General features: G+C 32.6%; 1 protein-coding gene and 1 pseudogene across 2 annotated transcripts in view; both read left to right on the top strand.

Annotated features, from left to right (window-relative positions):
• The window catches only part of ATF7IP (activating transcription factor 7 interacting protein), a 104237-nt gene that overhangs the window by 49378 nt on the left and 31429 nt on the right, over positions 1 to 23430 (top strand). For both annotated transcript variants that reach the window (XM_011375984.2, XM_023520898.1), the window contains exons 3-6: positions 3572 to 3652; positions 4976 to 5121; positions 6555 to 6692; positions 15654 to 15719. In XM_011375984.2, coding sequence (XP_011374286.1) covers positions 3572 to 3652; positions 4976 to 5121; positions 6555 to 6692; positions 15654 to 15719 — 431 coding nt within the window. The remainder of the gene's footprint in view (positions 1 to 3571; positions 3653 to 4975; positions 5122 to 6554; positions 6693 to 15653; positions 15720 to 23430) is intronic.
• Positions 10016 to 10134, top strand: LOC111729824 (annotated as a pseudogene).

Here is a 23430-nt window from a genome sequence, read left to right as displayed (position 1 = left end):
TGATAGGAGGCGGTTTTGAGTAAAATGAAGGAATCTCAAGCTAAATTTGATACGACATCTATAAGACAAGAGAGAGTTAACATGCATAAAAGAGGCAAACTAAAACCAGGCTAGTTGGCTCTGCTGTGTTTTGAATGATCTGACTTGCACTTACCCTGTTGGGAACCATGGCTAATTTTGTTCTCGGGTGGTATGACGATTTGCTATATAAAGACTATGTAAACCTTCATTTCTAGCAGCCCAATATCTCTGTGTGTCTAGAAACTCTGGAGACTGGGAAACTCAAAATTCATTTTCAGTATTAAAATCAAGAAGATTTGAAAAACTATATACCGTATAGAGAAAAATGTGTTGTAATGAGTCTGCATTCTACAAGAGAACAAAACAAATTTTCATTTGATTGAAACTGGGGTTGAAAGATGAGATTTTCTTTTTCCCAGTTAAATTTATTATTTTTTGTATGGATAAGAGATTAGAAACAAGACAAACTATAATAAGTTTTATCAGAAAATTTTAAAAAGTGTATTTTTAAAGGTCAAGTGTGGTAGGATACTTTAAGGAATAGTAAGACCTCTTGAAAAACAAGAACTACTAGAAAAGAGTAATTTTTTTTATGCCCTGACTTATTTTTTTAATTAAAATTTTTTTCTATTACAGCTGGTATACAATATTAGTTTCAGGTATACAGCATAGTGATTAGACATTTATCCCGATAAATCCAGAACACATCTGAACCGTATATAGTTATTACAGTATTATTGACTGTATTCCTTATACTATACATCCCCATGACTATTTTGTAACTACCAATTTGAACGTCTTAATCCCATTTCCTTTATCTCCATACCCTCAACCCCCCTTTAATCTATCTGGCTATCATCAAGTTGTTCTTTGTACCTGAGTTAGTTTACATTTGTTTTTTTATTTTTGTTCTTTAAATTCCACATGTAAGTGAAATAATCTAACATTTGTCTTTATCTGATTTACCCTACTCAGCACAATACCCTATCCATGTTGTGGTTGGTAAGATTTCATTCTTTTTTATGGCTGAATAGTATTCCATTATATGTACGTACTACTCTTCTTCATCCATCCATTGATGACCATCTAGGTTGCCTCCATATCTCGGCTGTTATAAATAATACTGCAGTGAATATATATATATTCACATGTCCCTTCAAAGTAGTGTTTCGGGTTTCTCTGGGTAAATACCAAGAAGTAAGATTACTGGATCCTTCTTTGTCTCTTGTTATAGCCTTTGTTTTAAAGTCCGTTTTGTCTGTTATAATTATTGCTATCCTAGATTTTTTATTTGTTTCCATTTTCACGAACCATCTTTTTTCATCCCTTTACTTTCAGTCTGTGTGTCTTTCAATCTGAAGTGAGTCTCTTGTAGGCAGTGTATATGAGGAGTGTCTTGTTTTCTTATCCATTCAGCCACTTTATCTTTTGATTGGAGCATTTAATCCATTTATGTTTGAAGTAATTGTTGATAAATATGTAGCTATTGCCATTTTTTTTATTCATAATTTTGGTATTTTCTTTTTATTATTAAAGTAGTCTTTCTAACATTTCTTGTAATACTGGTTTGGCATCGATGAACTCCTTTCGCTTTTTTCTTGTCTGGGAAGCCCTTTATCTCTCCTTGGATTTTAAAGGATAGCCTTGCTGGGTAGAGTAATCTTGGTTGTAGGTCCTTGCTTTTCATCACATTGAATATTTCATGCCAGTCTCTTCTGACCTGCAAAATTTCTGTTGAAAAATCAGTTGACAGTCTTACCTACAAGGAACTTCCTTGTAGGTAATTAATTGCTTTTCTCTTGCCGCTTTTAAGATTCTCTCCTTGTCTTTAACCTTTGATTTTTAATTGTGACAGATCTTGGTGTGGGCCTATTTGGGTTCATCTTGTTTGGAACTCTGTGCTTCCTGGGCTTATATGTGTATTTTTTATGCCAAGATAGGGAAGTTTTCCATCATTATTTTTTCAAAAAGGTTTTCAATCCCTTGCTCGCCCTCTTCACCTTCATGTGAATGTTGGTGCTGCACTTGGCCTCCTAAACTATCCTTAATTTTTGTATTTTTTTTCTTGTTCTGTTCTGATTGGGTGTTTTCTGCTACCTTACTTTCTAAATCATTGATTTGATCCTCTACTTCATTTAATCTAGTGTTGGTTCCCTCTAATGTATTCTTCATTTCTGACTGGTTCTTTTTTATGTTTTCTATCTCCATTTTTATGTTTCCTATCTCTTTTTAAAGTTCTCACTGAGTTCATCAACACTTCCCCTGAGTTCAAATAAGATCTTAAAACATTTCTAATAAGCATAGGGTTGTAAATGAAGTTTAATTTTCTAATATTAATTTATTTTAAAGTTTAAAAATAGTTTTAGTAATCTTTTATGTCCTGTTAGCTTTTTTGTTTTATTTTACTATAGTCACTTTTTACATTTTTATTGTTTTAGTGTGAAAAACACATTTGTAAAAGCCTTAAATGATCCTGGCTTCTGCCTGTTTTCACCTACAAGGTCTTTTAAGTTTTTTTAATCTTCACTTTCTACCATCAGGGCTGTTTGGATTAAAACCCTGGTGTTCGGAGCAGAAATGCCATATCAGAATCTTTATATAGTGCTATATACTTTGTGAGTTTTTAAATTTTGGTGTAGAATATGATAAAATAATAGCATGCTTTTTTGAAGCTGCTGGGAGCCAGAATTAGTGTGCAAGAGGATAAAATAGAAACCCAAACATATTAAAGATTTATTCTTCTTTCCCATATAATGACTAAGTTAGTTGAAGAGATGCAGATTGATTCACCAAAGGCTATTTCTTGATACCTTTGGGATTTTATCTGTTGTAGCAATGCAACTGTGTAGACATTTTTAGCAATATATTTTGGTAGCATTTTTTGTTATATTTTATATGCATCTTGTGAAAATCACCTTTCTGAACAGTTTCTTCATCCGTATGATGGCAAAAATGCTGTGTACAGTGTAGAATTATATTAAGAATATGAAGTAATATATGTCCAGCGCCTAGCTCAGTTGTTGGCACTGGTATCAAAGTCGCTATTACTTCTAAGTAAAATCTTCATTATCTTTAGGATATCTTTTCTATTCTCTTTTATGAACTGTCTCATAACCATTGAAGTAACATAATGATGTCTGGTCACATATTGGTGTTTTGACAGTGGTTTGCCAGTTTGTAATCTTTTATAATTGACACAACCACTGTTTTAGTATTAGTAATTGAATATAAGGAGTTCAAGTGCTTTATTATTTTCACATTTTATTGATTGGTGACAGTAAAGTACTAAGAAAGATTTTGTTTTAAAAATCTGTACTATTAATTTTTTTCCATGTTAGGAGTTTATTATGAATTTGTAGGAACATTTGAAAGTGGACTTGGTCATTTATTTATACCAGTTCATGCTCCCTTTGTAGTCGTAAAATTTCACATTTCGAGACTCTGATTTCATAAAGATTATTAACTGGATAGTTCCACCAAATGTGTAAATTATAATGAGATGTTATGAATTCTAATAGAAGTAAAATTTCCTTTTCTTTTTTTGTTACAGAAGTAGAAAGTAATGAAAAGGACCGCAAACCTGAGGAAGAAGAGCAAGTGACACATGAAGATGAAAGACCTTCTGAGAAAAGTAATTATGTACAAAAAACTATTCTAGTTTAAAAAATACTAATTCACTGTTTCTGTTTTTAAGGCTGTGCAATATACTTTTCTGTCCACAAGATGATTGTAAAACTTTGCAATTTAAGTAAGCCACTGTTAAATCATTTGGTTGATGGCTAACCCAAGGATCTTTGAAAGTATTAATTATTTTATAAACTTCAGTGTTTATTTTGTTTATTTATACTTTTCATTGTTTCATAAGAAAGATTTAAGCTTAACATTTAGTAAGGTACTAATTATTTGACCATCTTGAGAGAAATTATTTTAGATTTATGTTTAGAGCATGGGACTGTAAGAATTTTGTCTGAGGTGATATAAGTGAATGGAAGTATATGTCCTAGTTTATCTAAGGTTCTTAAGCTTCATGGAAAGGGAAATGATGAGAGATTGAGTGTCGTTAGGTTTATAGGAAGATCACTGGACTGGAAGTTAGAAAACCTGGGTTCTGTAACTCTTCCTGTCATACTGCTCTCCATGGGTGAGTATGTATGTTGTGATTACAAGAGAAATCATGGAATAGAATTAGATTTAAAAAATAGACACATAGATATGGATATAGAGTGTAGTGGAGCAGGATAGATATGGTCACATAATAAGGTCATTTGCCTTTAATAAGTGTGGAGATTTTAGTATTTTCACTTTTTATATATTGAAAAAGAAACCAGATAAAATTTTGTTTATGATCTCATGGATGTTACAAGTAAGTGAAGATCTTTGAATAGCTGTGCTTTACTAAATTTACTTTTATAATGACATTAATTTTATTATTTTTATATATTTGAAATTCATTAGGATATGTTAAGAATAACTATTATTGTTATTTTCCTAAGGCTGATGATTAAGTAAGAATTTTTTCTAAATTTACTCAGGAGTAGGGATTAAATAAAACTATACACAGTTGTTAGAAATCGGTGACATGAGAGTGGATACTGTAGTTTATCAGGATTCATGTGCAATACAAAATTCAGCGAAGGGAATGAATATGAGATGATTTCTTCTCATGATCATATTTTTGTTGATTCTCCATCTTAATATGATTTCAGGGCTAGAATGTTTTAAGTTTTCATTGTACATTGCTTAGCCATTAAGAAGTTCTTATTTATATCATATTGAAAATTGTTTCACGTTTAAAGCTGAAAGCTACCTGTCTCCTTTTCTGATCTCAAAAAATGTAGAATGATCGAGAATGCTATTTTGATAGCTACAAATAATATTTTGCTGAAAATGGAGAATAGACATTAAAGGTTTATAATAAAAACACCAGACTGATCATTATACTTGTTGTTCTCAGTTGAATTTTCTAGAAGAAAACGTTCTAAATCAGAGGACATGGACAATGTACAGTCCAAACGCCGTCGATATATGGAAGAAGAATATGAAGCAGAATTTCAAGTAAAGATTACAGCCAAAGGAGATATTAACCAGAAGCTACAAAAGGTGCTATAGAATATAAGTTAAAAAGTCATATTAAGTAAATAGTACCGTCTTTATTCTTTTAGGTTTTGAAATTATTCTGTATGTTACTGACATATTCAGATTTTTCACAGAAAAAGAAAACTTGAAGAAGTGGTTGAGTTTATTATCCTTAATAATTTAATTTTAAAATTCCTTCTAACCCTTTTCAAAAGCTACATATTTTTTAGGGTCCAGTAGTAATTATCGAAATGGAAGAGAGAGATGATTTCTTTTTATTTGCTTTAGTAACAAAACTGAATATTATTTTTCGCAATTTTTTTATCGAACTTTAGTGGAAACATTAGAGTCTTATATGTTAACATTTTAATCATTATAATAAGTTGGTTTCATGGTTGTAAGTCCTTATATTCTAAAATCTTTGTTAAGTACTTTAGGCTTAGTGTTAAAGATGGTTGGGACAAGGCTTTAGAAGGAATAGGAGAAGAAAATATTTAGAGTATGATATGACTTTGGGACTCTCCTCCCCTTTCCCTAAAAAGGGGAGGAGAGTCCCAATCTGCTAAACTAGAGAGTAGAACTGAAAATATACAGTATTTAATATATTTTTCAAAACATTTTCACAAATGTTAATGACAAATAACTTTTAAAGAGAAGAATATGAAACTCAGGTGAAATTAATTTTTCAAGGCCTTGTAGATTTAATGATGAAGTTATAAATAATCTAGGTTGTAGATCAATATTTTTCTACTAAGATACAGTATAAATATCCATACTAGAAAAAGGAATAGTAAGGCAATGAAAAAAGTGACTTTCCCCCCCCAGTCTTTTTAAATTGATTATGGTGGTAAGTAATGTTTATTTAATTTATAAAGCTGTTAGAAATATGAAAAAGCTTTGTGAAAGAATTTTGAATACTTTTGTGTGTACCAAGAGTTTGCTCCTCTAGAACAGTGTTATTCATGTATGGTCTGTGGACAGGCTCTCTGTATTCTTTTGTTAGGGGTCCATAATGAAATAAATATGGAAATTGTGAGTAGGCATTTAGAAATGTTTTATAGAAATTTTATAGTGCAGTGACTTCTTAGTGTCTCACAAAAATATTATCTGCAACAGATTAGAAATTTAAAAAAACTTGTCTTTTCCTTTAACTGGTTTCCTTTAAATCATGATAGAAGGCATGGGAAGAAAATATTAAAACTTTAGTTTCGAATTATTTTTAAATTTCACCCTCTGGAAATTTTCTCCTTTTTGCGTATGTTATTCTTTTGAGGTAGATATTATATATGTAGAAGTGGAGACTTCAGTAGATAACATTGTTTTATGGATGCCAGCATGTTTTTTCATTTAAACTAGTTAATACATTAGTACTATCTTATTAGTTTTTAAGAGTACTTACTGTTTGCTGCTTGCTGAAATGCCTTCTTTGCTATAACAAAAAATATGTATTTCTTTAGGTTGTACAGTGGTTGTTGGAAGAAAAATTGTGTGCACTACAGTGTGCTGTATTTGATAAGACTTTGGCAGAACTGAAAACACGAGTGGAAAAGATTGAATGTAACAAGAGGCACAAAACAGTTCTTACTGAACTACAGGTTTGTACACTGACTTGAATTGCATACCTGTGTCTTCATTTTTATAATTTATTTTTTTGTGATACATTTTTGAAGCTGACAACAAAGTACATTTAACTTCAGTATTTTAGAAGTAAGAGGAGCCTCTCTTGGTTTCCTCTAAAAGAGGTACCGTAAACTGGTTGGCTTAAACAATGGAAACGTATTATCTTACAGTTCTGGAGGCTAAAAGCCCATTGGTTTTTTTCTGAAGACTATGAGGAAGAATCTGTTTGAAGTGTGTGCTCTAGTTTCTGGTGGTAACGTTTGCTGACAGTCGTTGGTGTTCCTTGCCTTGTAAAAGCATTACCCTGATCTCTGGCTTCTTCTTTACATGGTGCCATACCTTTGTGTGTGTCTTTCCCAAATATCCCCTTTTTTACAAAGTTAACCAGTCATTTTGGATTGGAGCCCACCCCTCTTCTAGTATGATCTCATCTTAAAGAATTACTTCTGCAATGACCCTGTTTCTAAATAAGGTCACATTCTGAGATACTTGGGGTTCAGACATCAGTATATGAGCTTTTGAGATACACAGTTCAACCCATAAAAGAGCCTCAGAAATCGCCTAACTTAGTGCTTCTGGAATATTTTTTCAATCATCAAAGGAAGGCTAGCATCATATAGCATGTTATAAGTACTAAATACTTGTTGTAAGTTATTCTTTTTACATTAATCCATTTCCTGCCATGTTTTAAAGACATTAGTTTATTAATCTATATTGATAATTACTACTTTCCATTTTTTGTTAAATAGTTATTTATTACTATATAGTGCCAGAACTTCTCATCAGCTGAAATGAGCCCATGATAACATGCTGTAGTGATCCATTTTATCCCCAAACTAAGAAGTTGGAACTTTTTTTCGGTCCATTCATTTTGTCATATGTAAATGTGTGGTTTCTATTAGGCTATCTGAAATATGAGCACAGTTTACAGGTGCTGAGTTGCAAAACACTTATAAAGGCTTATTTTACAAATGAGGGAAAAGTGGCACCTGAAAATAAAGTCACTGTTTCCCAATTATAAAACAGATTGCAACCAAATGAGACTAGAATTTATGGATTATATTTCTCAGCCTAAAAATTTTCTTGGTTTCATATTGTTAATTTGTTTGAATTAAAACCTTTTTATTAATAATAAGGTATTTTATAGTAATTCTGTAATGTACTGTTTAGAACAACACTTGTCCTGTTTCTATTCTTTAGCAGGTCTTTCTATAGCAATAGTGTTGTCTAATTGTTAAACTTAATTTACTACTACTGTTGAGAAATTTGAGTTAGAACTTGAAAATGTTTGAAAATTTTAAAAAGTAATTTAATATCATTCATTGTTTCTCATCAGTCCCATGGCTACCATTATGATTTTGTTTAAAACCTGAAATTTTGGCTTCTGGTTTTTCATGTAAGGTACAAGTCTGGATCCCTTAACATTTAATAAACCTTTACACATGTATGTTTCTTTGTTGCCTAGAATATGAATCTTTCTAACACCAAACCAATCTTTTCTCCCACAAATAAACCCCCCTTCCCATTGTTCTTCTTACTTACAATTCTTGGAATTCTTGGAAAATTCGTCAGGGAATGTCATTCCATTGTTCCTCTTACTAACAGTTTTTGAGTTCTTAGAAACTGATTCCTTTCAGTCCTTTCACCTATACAGTGAATTGCCAAATTACAACTTTTTTATTTCTTATAAAAGTCTGTCTTTTGCTTCATCTTTTCACAAGGCCATCACTACTCAAATCCTTAATTAGAGTAGCAGCCTTTTACATGACAACTCTGGTACTACTTTTAAGTACTTGTTGGTCCTTCCCAATCATTGCACTCATTTTTTTTAAATACTGCTTATTTCAATCTCCTTAGTGTAATCCAGGTTCCTCAGTTGTGAACCAGTTTAAGTCAGCATTCATTTTCTGACTCTCCTAGTTTTTGATACACTTTCCTTATGCCTACCAGTTGCTTCACTGTCCTACAAAGTATCAGCGTTCATGTCTTTTTATATCAGGCTTTTGGCTTTCTATTGTTTCTCCTATTCACTCTCTCATAATGATTCACCCTTATCATGGCAATTATTTAATTTTACTAATAAGCCCAATTTAGTTCCCATCTCTTTCTATGTTCTGATACTTAATTTTTATGAAAGTAAAATTTAATGAACAAAATAACTTTTTAAAACATAGAATTCATTGTCATTTAGTATATTCACATTGTCGTGAGACTATCATTTCTGTCTAGTTCCAAAACATATTCATCCACCCAAAAGAAAACCGTGTGCTAATTAAATAGTCATTCCCCATTTCCCCCTCCCCCTAGCCCTTGGCAAAATATTACTCTGCTTTTTGCCTCTCTTGATTTACCTATTCTGCATATTTTATATGAACAGAATCATACAATATGTGAACTTTTGTGTCTGGCCTCATTCTTTTAGCCTAATGTTTTTGAGGTTCACGTACATTGTAGCATATATCAGAACCACATTCCATTTGATAGCTAAGTAATACTTATATTTGTATACTATTGAAGATATTCATATACTATTAAAACTAAGTAGGTATTAATTAAACATGTTAAGTGTAATACCTAATGTAATCACTAAGGAAAAAACTAAAATACATATTGTATAGATATGTATAATATGATAGAGATACACATACTATTTTGTTTATGAATTCCTCCATTGATGAGCATTTGTTTTGTTCTTCCCTTTTAGATATTGTGGCTAGTGCTGCTGTGAACATTCATACATTACATCTGCTTGTTTAAGGACATGTTTTTACATCTTTTGTGCATATACCTATGTGTTGAGTTGTTGAATTGTGGGTAATACGGTAATTCTTTGTTTAACTTATTGAAGAACTACTTAACTGTTTTCCGGAGCAGCTAACCCATTTACATTCCCTTGGGCAAGTGTGAGGGTTCCATTTCTCCACATCTTTGCCAACACTTGTTATTTTCATTTTGTTTTGTTTTGTTTTGTTTTTGAAATAATATTCAAGTGGAGTTATCAGGTGATATTTGTTATAATCATTGCACTTGTTTCCTAATGTTGTGTTTCTACCTTTGTGGAGGCATTTATCCATGTGCAACAAGTTGTATTTGCTATTGCACAAGTGCCTCCTTGTTCAGTAAGTAGGAAATCAAGAACTATTTGATTGGACTTTGGTCAAGATAGCATAGTAGGTAAACATTGTGATCATTTCCTGTCCTGACCATATTATAGAACAACCACCCTTGAGAACCACCTGAAGACTAGAACTCTTATAACTAAGGACATAAAGAAGCCACGTCAAAACTTGTAGGATTCCTCTATGGCCATGCCACCTTGAACAAGCCCAATCCCGTCTGATCTCAGAAGCTAAGCCGGGTCAGGCCTGGTTAGTACTTGGATGGGAGATCACCTAGGAAGACCAGGTGCCATAGGCGTAAATAAAATTAAAAAAATAAGGGATTATAAGATGACAAGATTCTTGCAATCTTTGAGGTCAATCAAGGGTTGCCTTGCCTAAAAAAAAAAAACTGGTAGGAGGAGTAGAGACTCAAAACAGTTGGTCCCACACCCATGTGTGGCAGTTAAAATTTGGAGGGATATCTCAGCTGCAGAGGTACTCTCTGAGGAGCGAGGAGTCCAAGCCCCACACTGGGCTCCCTATCCCAACCACAAGTACTGGGAGTCCCCACAACATCTGCCTGTGAAAATCAGCGGGGATTCTGTTAAGTTGAGATAGAGGGCTGCTGGAATCCCAAGCATTCCTCTTAAAGGGCCTGTGCATGGACTTACTCACTGATGGATATAATTGCTCTGGACAGTAGCTCGAGTGCCAGAGACGTATGGGAAGGAACTGAATTGTCTGGCTTCAGGGCGAGGGATGGAGGGGCAGTTCTTTCTGCCATTTTGTTCCTTTGCAGAGCTCTCCCCTAACCCAGCCTGCAAGTGCAGGTGGGCACCAAATCTGACTCTCCACCCAGCAAGGCTATTCTTTAGAATCAAAGGAGAGATAAAGAGCTTTCCAGACAAGAAAAAGCTAAAGAGGTTCACCACCATCAAACCAGTATTACAAGAAATGTTCAAGAGATGTCTTTAAAAAGAACAAAAAAAGATTGGAAATAACTGGTAACAGCTACATATCTGTCAACAATTACTTCATACGTAAATGGATTAAATATTCCAATCAAAAGACTTAGGGTAGCTGAATGGGTAAGAGACCATGACCCATACATATGCTGCCTACAAGAGACCCACTTCATATCGAAAAACTTGCACGGTCTGAAAGTAGAGAATTGGAAAAAGATATTTCATGAAAATGGAAATGAAAAAGCTGGGGTAGCAATTATCAGACAATATAGATTTCAAACTGAAGAGTGTAACAAGAGAGAACATGGGGCATTAAAAGTAAAACTACCATATGACCCAGCAGTCCCACTTCTGAGTATTTATTTGGAGAAATCCAAAACACTTATTCAAAAAGATGCATCCCCGTGTTCATTGCAACATTATTTACCATAGCCAAGATATGGAAGCAACTTCAGTGCCCATCACATGATTGGATAAAGAGGTGGTATATATATACAATGGACTATTACTTGGCCATTAAAAGAACGAAATCTTGCCACATGCAACAACATGGATGGACCTAGAGGATATTATGCTAAGTGAAATAAATCAGACAGGGAAAGACAAATACCATGTGATTTCACTTAAATGTGGAATCTAAAAACAATATGAATGAACAGACAACAGAAACAAGCTCATAGATACAGAGAACAAACTGATGGTTGCTAGGTGGGTGGAGTATTGTGGGGGTAGGTGAAAAGGGAGAAGAGATTAAGAAGTACAAGTTGGTAGTAACAAAATAGTCATGGGGATATAGACTACAACTTAGGGAATATAATCATTAATATTGTAATAACTATGGTGTCGGGGTTACTATATCAGGGGGCTCCCTTCATATTGGGGGAAAACATCATAAGTTATATAAATGTCTAACTGCTATGTTGTATACCTGAAGCTAATAGAATATTGAATGTCAACTGTAATTGAAAGAAAAAAGATTTTAAAGCTACTTTAGCTAAGTCATATGATTGATGGGCTGATATATAGCTTTAGCTGTAGACTTGGCTAGCTCTCCTAATGTTAGGGAGAGATTTCTGACCACACATTCATTGCCACTTACTCCTACCCAAGGGAAGAAAGCTTTCTCTATGTAAGCAAACCGGGAGTCACATGTACCTCCTGCACGTTCCCATTTAAGGTGTCTATGGAGATTTAGTGGGGTGGACCAATGGGAGGCTTCTCATTTGTTATGGATGTTAAAAGGGACAGCGAAATGTCCAGTAAATGTTAACCTCCAATTCACTAGCTCTCTAAACATTCATATGCCCAGGAGAAATGCCATCCACCTCAGACAAAAATGAAACCAGATGGAGCTCAGAAGATCCAGCTAAGGCTTAGGTTATTGATGGCATCATTAGCTGGAATTTCTTGATTGACCTTTTCAAGCCAGGGTCAGAGAGTTGGGTGACATTCTATGAGGAACTGTCTCAACATAAAGGAATCTTTCTAAAAGTAAGGAGATATTAGCCTGTTTGTGTTTTCCTTGAGTGAAGAGGGACAGGTGTATTCAGATAAGGATAGGTAGGTATGTGGGAAGTTGAAGACTGCATGATTGGTAAATGTGAAGGTGTTCAGTTGACCTTTATGGTTATGGCTGGGGCAAGGTTGAAACAAGATATGGGAACACCTGGCCACAGTAATTTAACCTGATAGGTAATATCCATGGACTTATGGGTATAATTGACAGTGGCTTTTGTTATTGTAGAAAGATTGGTTACAGGGATCAGTTACAGATAGGTGAAAGATCCAACAATAAGAAATGTTTCCCCTTTTGCAGTAGATTGGGAAATGCTAATAAGAGTGTTGTCTTTCTAAGAAAGAGGGAGAAAGTAAACAACAGGGAGAAAAAGGTACATGGGCCTGGTCCTGTCATCTTGGGAAATCTGTTGTCTGCATCAGTTCTAAAAATCTTTATTTTCAGGTCATCAGTTGGTGTGCAGGTCCAGTCAGGGTTTGGTGCTTTTTTTAGGTGTACACATGAATCCAAAAGTCTATTCCTTGGCGTGTGGAGGCACAGGGGTTGGTTAGCAGTATTTGATGGGACCTTCCTAACTTGTTGAAGAGAGTATTTCTGGAGATGTCTTTTCCAATAGGTGAAATCTCTGGGTTGTAAAGTGTGATGTTTAAAGTCTTGGTCTCCCTAAATCGTGCAATGGAAAGATTGTTCTTTTAAAGCATGGTTATCTTTGACAAAAGTAATAAGGCATTTACAGTATTAGAATATAATTCCTTTCATCAGCTGTGGATCAAAAGAGACAGGAGTTGGGTACATAGGGCATACTGAAACTATATCAAAGAGTGAGAGTTTCTGGGTTCCAAAAGATGTAGACCTGAGATTTAGAAGGACTAAATTGGCAGTACTGGTATTTGTAGTGTCTCTACAAATTTTGCCAATTGACTCTTAATGATGCACACTCGAGAATACAGTATTCCATTGGTTATGATTTATAAAATGCCATTTCAAGTAGTTTAAATTTAAATAGTTTTTTTCACTTTTTCCTTTCAGTCTCTCTTCCTCCTCCCCCTACAAGAAGTAAATCTGTGGCTGTCTAATCCAAGAGACAGTTTGGACTAAGGGATACCAACCATGTGTCTATTTATTCACTAGCTTTTTTGAGTACTAATATTTTGTTTTTAGGCCAAACTTGATACATGATTAATTCTTTTTTTCAGACAAAGTTATTTCCTGAGTGGTTTTTTGGTACATATGCAAAGAAATTTCTAGTTTGCCTGGTTTGCTAAACAAGGCCCGATATATCTGAATCTCAATAGTTATGAGATTTATTATAACAGCTACCATTATACCATTATTAAGAAATTATAGATATGCTTAAGTAGAAACCAAGAGCAAATGAAATAGAAGTAGTAATTATGGACATAATAGTGGAATATGACTTTCCTGAACTACCAAAAAAAAACTTTATAGAGTTTTAAAAAATATCTCACAGAATATTTGCCAAAATAGAGACCCAGTCTTAGACACATTAAAACAATAACAAAAAGACTGTTCTTCGATTTCTTTTTTATTATTAAATGACAGAAGACAGTAAGTCTGTCCAAATTTTGGTTTTCTTTCTCTGCTAGTAGTTTAATTTTTTAAGTGATAAAATCTTTTTTTTTTTTTTTTTTTTACAAAGTATTTGAATACTATAGATGTACATGACATGAAAGTAAAGTCCTTCTTTTTACTTTCTCCTTCATTGCCTGCCAGTCCTAGTCTCTAGAGGTAACAACTTTTACTTTGGTATTTATCCTTCTAGACCTTTCCCCATATATAACATATACAAAGGAATTTTTAAACTTCTTTTTAAGTAAAAATAGTATAAGAATACTATACATTCTATGCAATTTATAGAATACCCACCAGATAGTCTAAAGAAAAAAAATCAAAGACAAAAATACCTTCTCATCTTTCTTGAAAAAATTACTTGAAATATTTTAGTCACAGAAAAGTAAATCTATATTAAGAATATAAAATTATGCCATGTGTCCTTGAGTGTTAATGTTATTAATAACATAAATAAATAAATCCTGACGAAAATCTTCATGTTGAGAATCATAGGTGATTGATTGCCTAGGCCCTATCGATTGACTTAAATATGTTAGATTTGTGGTCTCCTTTAGAAATGACTACTTTCTGAAAGAAACTTTAAAAATAATTAATGCTGTTTTCTTTTTATGATATATTTATATTGGATAAAAGAAATTCTGTGGAGGAGCTCTTAGGCAGGCCTCATGAACACACTCAGTTTAGCTTACAATTTTTGAAAATAACGTTTAACTAAATGGCAGCAGCAGTAACAACAAAAATAATTGAATATCACATCTATACCATAGTAAAAGATTTAAAGGAAATATAAACAAAATACTAATGTGGTTATGTATAGTTTTCTATTGTTTTTTTCCTATCATTTCTCAAATTTCTATGAATATGTATTTGGACAAAATATGTGATTAGACAGTTTGTACATAAGTACATATGATTAATAAAATATTTTACTGACAAATATTTAACATTAACAAGATAACATTTTTGTCAGATTATTAAAAACTAACAATATGAAATTAAATGTTTCAAAGAGTAATATGAGTAGTCATACACTGTTATTGAAAGAGTGAATTTTAGCAGTCTTTCTGAAAAACATTTAGACAAAAGCCTTAAAAGTATACTCTGTCTCAGGAATTCCACCTCTGTGAATGTTGCCTAAGGAAATTATCTGAACGCAGTTATTAATTGCAATGTTATTTGACTACAGCAGTTATTGGGAAACATTGACATGTCCACTAGGAAAGTGGTATTTTTATGATTCAATACCTATAATGATATATATCCGTATAGATATAAATGTATAAAATCAATGGTATATAGTGATTCAATATATTATACATGTTACCCATAAATAGTATTGGCAAGGAATCTTTCTTATATAACTTACAAATACGCTTACTATATAATTCTCTATAAGAAAGTCGTGTTTGGTTACAACTATGTTAAAAAACAAGCATAAATATTCAGAAATGTACTGGTTTGTGTGCAAACATCCACAGTTCTAGGAAGAAAAAAAGCTAACCTTCAGAAAACAAGTGTTTACCTGTGGGTATCAAGTTCAAGAGCCATTTTAATTTTCATTATGACTTTCTGTATTTTCCAAATATATATTTTACAATCAGCTTGCTTGCTTGCTTTATTTATTTGTTTGTTTGTTTGTTTATATTTATTTGCCGTTAACTATCTTTTAAGGATCCTCTTACTCTGGGTTTCTTGTTTTGTATGCATGGGTTCCTTTTTAATACCATAATGCCATTTCTGTTTCCTTTTTGCTTTTTTTAGGCCAAGATAGCCAGGTTAACCAAACGCTTTGGAGCAGCCAAAGAAGATCTTAAGAAAAGACAAGAAGTAAGAATTTCTGTTCTTGCATAATTAACATTTAGCTCTAAGTGGTAACCTTAAGAAATGCTGAGTTAGGAGGGAACTTCTTTATTACAGATTTGGATTTTGCTTTCGTACTCTGCACTTCTAATATGTTGTTTCTGATGTTACGGCTCTAGAACCAATTATTAACCCTTTTCTAATCTTCAGTTACTATTTCATATTTCAGTACTTATATTAATCAATTTTATGTTATGGCATTCTTGAAGCTGTATTTTCTATCCATCTTTAAATTTTGTTCGGGGGATTTGTCTTACCATGCTTCTTTTTACATTCTTGTCAGTGTCCTAGTCTAGACTTTTAACATTTCCTCCAAAGTATTTTAGTATTCTGCAGCCTCTAGTAGTAGCCCTCTTCTCCTCTGCATTTCTTACCCTATGTAGTTAAGTCCAAACATCATAGCATAGCATAAACTTTAGTCTATAGTCTAGCTTTGCTTTTTATTGTTTCCTTACTCTATAGTACATAATTTTAATTTAGCATTTGTATATTGCAGTATAGTTTTCAGTTGAATTTCTTTTTCTTCCTCTTGACTTTTTTCCCATTTGAACAGGTTACATTTCTTTGTGTCTTGATAGCTCCATTGTCTGGGACATATTAATTGCCAATAATAAGCATTTCAGTAGTAATCATTATTCCTATAGGATTTTTAGATTCATTTTCATATTTTCTTTACTTGAGAAAAGTTTATTGTAATAGATGCACAGGAGGTTACAACAACACATAGTTGTACAGACTTCTATGAACCCTTCACCCAGCTTCCTCCAGTGGTGAAATGTTATATAATTGCAGTACAATATCCAAACCAAGGTACTGGTACAATTAGTTTATTATCTATTAGTTTATAGACCTTATCAGTTTTCACCAGTTCTTACATGAATTCATAGTGTGTGTGTGTGTGTGTGTGTGTGTGTGTGTGTGTGTGTGTGTGTGTGTGTGTAGTTCTACATAACTAGATATCATGTATAGATTTATATAACCCCACCACAAGATATAGAACTATTCCATCACCATAAAGGGACTCCCTCATGCTGCCCTTTTATAGTTTCAACCTTGCCTTGTCCCTCCACCCCTACCTACTCCTTGTCCCCTGACAATTACTAATCTGTTCTCCATCCCTATATTGTTTTTAGTTAACTTTTAAAACTCTGGTTTCTCCTCTTGAGCAAGTGACAGGTGGTTTTTATCTTTGTCCTACACAGACAAATCTCACCAACCCTCATTTGGCCATACCCAAAGATTTTTTTTTTTTATCATAGTTTTCTTCAATTATGTAATTCTCTGATTCTAAACTTCACTTTCTCAACTGTGTTTCTTTGTCATAATATAAAAATGAGCTTTTTTATTTCTTATATTAGAAACTTAGTGTAAACCCTTTTTTTTAAAACAATTTATATTTGCTATGCTTGAAGTGAACGTAAGGCTTTGGAATTTTTTCATAATTTTGTACAGTATGAATTTCCATTTTTACTTTCAGCCTTGTATCTGAATTAAGAAACATGCTGCCCACTGTATACTTTTCCAGTGTTTGTGCATATCAAATTTGTTCCCAAATCTGTTTTTCAATTTTTGTTTGTTTAGTGAAAGGTGATAGGCAGAGACTTTAAGGAATAAAGATGATAATATTACAAATTTTGAAAGGCTTGTTTTGGAGAGCTGTATATAGTATCAAACAAGGAACGAATACTATGTATTTCTTAAAGATTGGAAAAGATTAATTTCAACAATTAGGGAGTGTGGTGTTTAAAAGCAAAATATTAAGATGGTCTTCAATCTTTCACATTTTGTTGCTTCCTTAGTTAGCTGGTGGATAATGTCAATTTTAAATTTTAAAACTCGGACATCTTTCTACCCATTCTTGTTAATATTTTCTTCTCATGAGAGATTTCTAGATATTTCAAGAATTTAGTTCCTTCATATCCCTGTATCTCTTTAATTATGGTATCTACTATAATCTTACATCTGTGTCGTCTTATGTTTTAAAAAAAGAAGAGACGTAGAATGTTTGGAACTTTAGTTCTCCCCCTTATCAAAATAAATAAGCAAACAGTAGTACTTTAAATGCTTTTCTTCTAATTTAGACTTCCTCCTTGGTCCTTTGATATTAACCAGTTAAAAATAAACCCCACTATTCAAGTTTGTCTTAAAACATTTTTTACTTTAATTTTTAAAAGAAGAGAAAACTGTCAGACAGTTTACTATTAAGACCACATTTCATAATCTCATCTATTTTACTGCCTTATGACTGATATCTCTAACTTTCATCCTTTCTAGATCTTATTATAAAAGAAATGTCAATTAAATATTTAAAAAATTCTTTTCATTTTAATTGTAAAAACACATTACAGAATTTACCATTTATAATTCTACAGTTCAGCAGTATTGACTGTTAACATTGTTCTGTAACAGATCTCTAGAACTTTTTTATCTTGCATTTTGCAAAACTGAAACTGTACCCATGGAACAATAACTCCCATTTCTCTTTCCCCTTAACCTCTGGCAACCATCATTCTACTTTCTATTTATATGATTTTGACTACTCTAGACATCTTGTAAGTGAAATCATACAGTATTTTTTGTGTGTGTGATTGGCTTATTTCAGCATAATCTCTAGGTTCATCTATTTTGTAGCATGTGACAGGATTTTCTTCTTTTTTAAGGCTGAATAATATTCCACTGTATGTATATACCACATTTTCTTTATTCATTCATTCATTGATGGATATTTGTGCTGCTTTCATCTCCTGGCTCTTGCGAATAATGCTGCAGTGAACATCGATATGCAGATATCTCTTTGAGATCCTGGTTTCAAGTCTTTTGTATGAATACCAAGAAGCGAAATTACTGCTGCATCATATGGTAATTCTATTTTTAGTTTTTTGAGGAGCCTCCATACCATTTTTGTAGTGGCTTCACCATTTTATGTGCCTACCAGGTGGGCACAAGGGTTCCAATTTTTCCTCATCCTTGCCAAAACTTGTTTTCTGTTTTGTGATGATGGCTATCCTAATAGTGTGAGGTTGTATCTCATTGCTGTTTTGATTTACATTTCTTTAATGATCAGCGATATTGAGTATCTTTTCATATGCTTATTGGCCACTTTGCATATCTTTTGGGGAGATGTCTATTCTGGTCCTTTGCCCAGCTTTTAATCAGGTTACTTGTTTTTTAGTTGTTAACTTATTAGATATGATTTGCAATTATTTTCTCTCATTCCATAGTTTTCCTTTTCATTCTGTTGATTGTTACCTTTGATGTGAAGTTTTTAACTTTGATGTAATCTCCTCGGTCTATTTTTACTTTTGTTGCATGTACTTTTGATGTCATATCCAAGAAATCATTGCTAAATCCAGTGTCATGAATCTTTTCCCTTATGTTTTCTTCTAGTAATTTTATAGTTTTAGGCCTTACATTTAAGTCTTTAATCCATTTTGAATTAGTTTTTGTATATGGCATCATGGCCCGACTTGTTTTTTGCATTTGGATATTCGATTTTCACACCATTAGTTGAAAGACTGCCCTTTCCTCACTGTGTAGCCTTGACACCCTTGTCAAAAGATAATTTGACCAAATATGTGAGAGTTTATTTCTTAGCTTTCTATTCAGTTACATTCGTTTGTATGTTTGTCTTTATGCTAATGCCACACCGTTTTGATTACTGTAGCTTTGTAACATGTCTTGAAATCAGGAAATACAAAACTTCCAGTCTTGTTCTTCTTTTTCAAGATTGTTTTGGCAGTTCAAGGTCCCTCGAGATTTCATATGAATTTTATGGTTCTTTTTTCTATTTCTGCAAAAAAAATGACTTTGGGATTTTGATAGGGATTACATCGAAAATTCATCACTGAGTAGCATATATATTTTAACAATATTAAGTCTTTCAGTCCAGGAACATGGGATGTTTTTCCATTTATCTGTGTCTTTTATTTCTTTCAACAGTGTTTTATAGTTTTCAGTGTAAAAATCTTTTTTCTTGGTTAAGGTTACTCTTAAATGTTTTGTTCTCTTTGATCATATGGTGATGTGATTATTTTTTAAATTTCTAAGATTGTTCATTGTTAGTTTGTAGAAATACAACTGACTTTTGTGTCCTGATTTTCTATCCTGCAACATTGCTGAATTCATATATTAGTTTCAATATTTTTTTGTGTTGGATCTTTAGAATTTTCTAAATATAAGAAATTTCTAAATATAAGTATGTCATCAGCAAACAGATAATTTTACTCTTCCTTTCCAATTTGGCTGCCTTTTATATATTTTTTTTCTTGCTTAATATTTTGGCAAGGCCTTTCCAGTATCATGTTGAACAGAAATTGGTGAGGGTGGACAACTTTGCTTTGTTCCTCATTTTAGAGGAAAAGCTTTCATTTATTTACCATCGAGTATGATGTTAGCTATGGGCTTTTGATGTATATTTTGTTTTTATGTTGAGGTAGTTTCCCAATTTGTTGAGTGCTTTTATCATGAAAGGATGTTGAATTTGTCAAATGCTTTTCTTCAATAATTGAGATTATGTGGCTTTTTTTCTTCATTCTATTAATGTGGTATATTACATTGATTTTCATATGTCAAGCTATCCTGGCATTCCATGGATAAACCTCACTTGGTCATGTTGCAAAATCCTTTTAATGTGTTGGTGAACTTGGATTGCTAGTATTTTGTTGAGGATTTTTGCATCTGTGTTTATCAGGGATATTAGCCTGTAGTTTTCTTTTGTTGAGGTGTCATATACCTTTGTATCAGTATAATGCTGTTTTCATAAAATAAGTTTGGAAGTGTTCTCTTCAATTTCTTGGAAGAGTTGAGAAAGACTGTTGTTAATTCTTTCAATGCAATGTCTGGTAGAGTTCTCCAGTGAAACCATCTGGTTTTTGGCTCTTTTTGTTGTTAGGATGTTTTTCATTACTGATTCAATTTCCCTAATTGTTTAGGTCCTTTCAGATTTTTTATTTCTTCTTGATTCAGTCTTGGTAGGTTGTATATTTCTAGGAATTTACTCATTTTTTTCTAGGTATCCAATTTGTTCACAGTAGTCTCTCATCCTTTAGTGGCATCAGTTGTAATTTATGATTTTATTTATTTATGTCTTCTCTCTTTTTCTTAGTTATCTAGGTAACTTTTGCCAATTTTGTTGATATTTTAAAATTCCAACTCTTAGTTTTGTTGATTTTTTTTTCCCCCTATTTTATGTTTTCAATTTTGCAGTAATGTTATTCCCTTCCTTCTTACTTTGAGTTTAGTATAGTTTTTTCTTTTTCTAACTTTTCAAAGTGTAAAGTTAGGTTGGTGATTTTAGATCTTTCTTTATGTAAGCATTTAATGCAATAAACTTTCCTCTTGGTACTATTTTTGCTGCATTATTTTCCCCAAATATTTGGTAGGTTTTGTTTTGTTTTATATCTGCCTCAAGATATTTTCTAATATCACTTGTGATTTTTTATTTTATCTGCTGGATTTTTAAGTGTTTTTAGATTTCCATATATTAGTGACTTCTCCATTTTCCTTTTGCTGTTAATTTCTACTTTTATTCAGACAAGATATTTGGTTTGATTTTTATCTTTTTAAATTTGTTAAGGCTCATTTTGTAACCTAATATGTGATCTGTCCTGGAGAATGTTCTGTGTGTGCTTGAAAAATTATATTCTTATGCGGTTGGTCTATATGGTCTGTTTGGTCTATATGGTCTATAGTGTTCATCTGCCGTTTCCTTAATGATTTTCTGTCTGAATTATCTGTCTACTATATAGAATATATTGAAGACTCCTACTATTATTGTGTTGCTATCTATTTCTCTTTCAGTTCTGTCAGTTTTTGCCTCATAGATTTGGGGGCTTTGGCGGTATGTGCATACATATTTATAAATGTTATATCTGGTTAATGATCCTTTTTATCACTATATAATGTCCTTCTTTGTCTATTGATTATTTTCTATTTGCCTTAGAGCTTCATTTATTGCTTCCTGTGTTTTGTTGACTTTTTTTGTAGTGACAATCATTTATTCCTTTCTCATTTCCTTTCGTGTATCTTTTATAAGTATTTCTCTGAGATAACCGTGGGGATTGCATTAACTATCGTAAAGTTACAACTGTTTTAAACTTGTAACAGCTTAGCTTCAGTCACATATAAGAACTCAACTTTACATCTTTACCTCACCACTTTGTTATTGATTTCATGCATTATATTTTTTTATATTATATATCTTTTAACCTAGATTTACAGTTATTTCTTATGTGTAAATTTTATACCACAATTAAATGTGACTTATGCACCAACTTTATAGTAATGCAAGATTCAGTATTTGTTTGTATATTTACTTTTACCAGAGAATTTTATATTGTGTTGTGCTTTCTAGTTGCTGTTTTGTGTCATTTCGTTTTCACTTAAAGAATTCCTTTTAACATTTATTATATGGCAGATCTAATGGTGATGAATTCCCCCAGCTTTCTGTATCTGGGAAAGTCTTAATTTAACCTTCATTTTTTGAATGAAAATTTTGCTGGATATGATATTCTTGCTTGGCAAGTCTTTTTTCTATCAGTGCTTTGAATGTATCATACTACTTCTTTGTGGCCTGCTAGATTTTGTTTTTTTCTAATTCTTTAAAGTGTAAAGTTAGGATGGTGATTTGAGATCTTTCTTTGAGAAAACCACAGATAATCTTATGGGAGCAAAACCTCGAATATGATGGGTCACTTTTCTATTGCTGCTTTCAAAATTCTTTATCAGCAACTTTGACAACTTGAGTATGTTTCTCAGTATAGGTCTCTTTGAGTTAACCTAGTTGGAGTTTTTGAGCTTTTGAATTTGTATGTCAATTTAATTCTTCAGATTTGGGAATTTTTTAGCCATTATTCAAGTAGGTTTTGTGCTCATTTTATCTCTTCTCATTTTGGGATTCTCATATGGATGTATCAGTTCATTAGATGGTGTCTCAAAAATCCCCTAGGATGTCTTCATTTTTAATTATTTTTTCTTTTTGCTCCTGTCTGTAACTTGATCATTTAAAATGACTTTCCTTCAAGTTCACTGATTCCTTATTCTGCTTGATACAGTCTGGTATTGATCTCCTTTAGTTGAATTTTTCATTTCAGTTGTTGTATTCTTCAGCTCCAGTATCCTGTGTGTTCTATTTTAAAGTTTCTATCTCTTCATTAGTATTCTCATTTTCTTTGTGCATCATTTTCCTAATTTCATTTAGTTTTCTATTTATGTTCTCTTTTATTTCATTGAGCATCTTAATACCATTCTTTTGTTTGTTCATTTGGAATTTCTCGTTAGGTAATACACAAATCTATGTTTTTAGGGATTTATTTCTTTGATTGGGCCATATTTCCCTATTTCTTTGTATGTCTAGTTCTCTTTTATTGAAATGTAGGCATTTGACAAAACAGCCACCTCTCCCTGTCTTTTCAGAATATCTTTGTACGGAGGAAGACCTTCGCTCATGAACCCAGGTGGATACTCTGGGGCCTCTTAAACCTTTCTAGAAGTGCATCTTCTCAGAACTTGTGCATGTAATTTGCCATCTGAAGCAATTCATCTGTTTCTACTTGGGAGCTCCCCTCCAACCCTTCATGTGTTCCATATTGCAGTCTTGGTTTTGTAAGCCATAGTTTTGGAGATCTCCCTGCTGTCTGTCTGTGTTACTATAATTTTTTTGTTCCCATACCAAGCTGAA

This window comes from Pteropus vampyrus, unplaced genomic scaffold (assembly GCF_000151845.1).
Source record: "Pteropus vampyrus isolate Shadow unplaced genomic scaffold, Pvam_2.0 Scaffold283, whole genome shotgun sequence".
NCBI classification, from domain to species: domain Eukaryota; kingdom Metazoa; phylum Chordata; class Mammalia; order Chiroptera; family Pteropodidae; genus Pteropus; species Pteropus vampyrus.
This window is presented reverse-complemented; position numbering and strand designations above follow the sequence as displayed.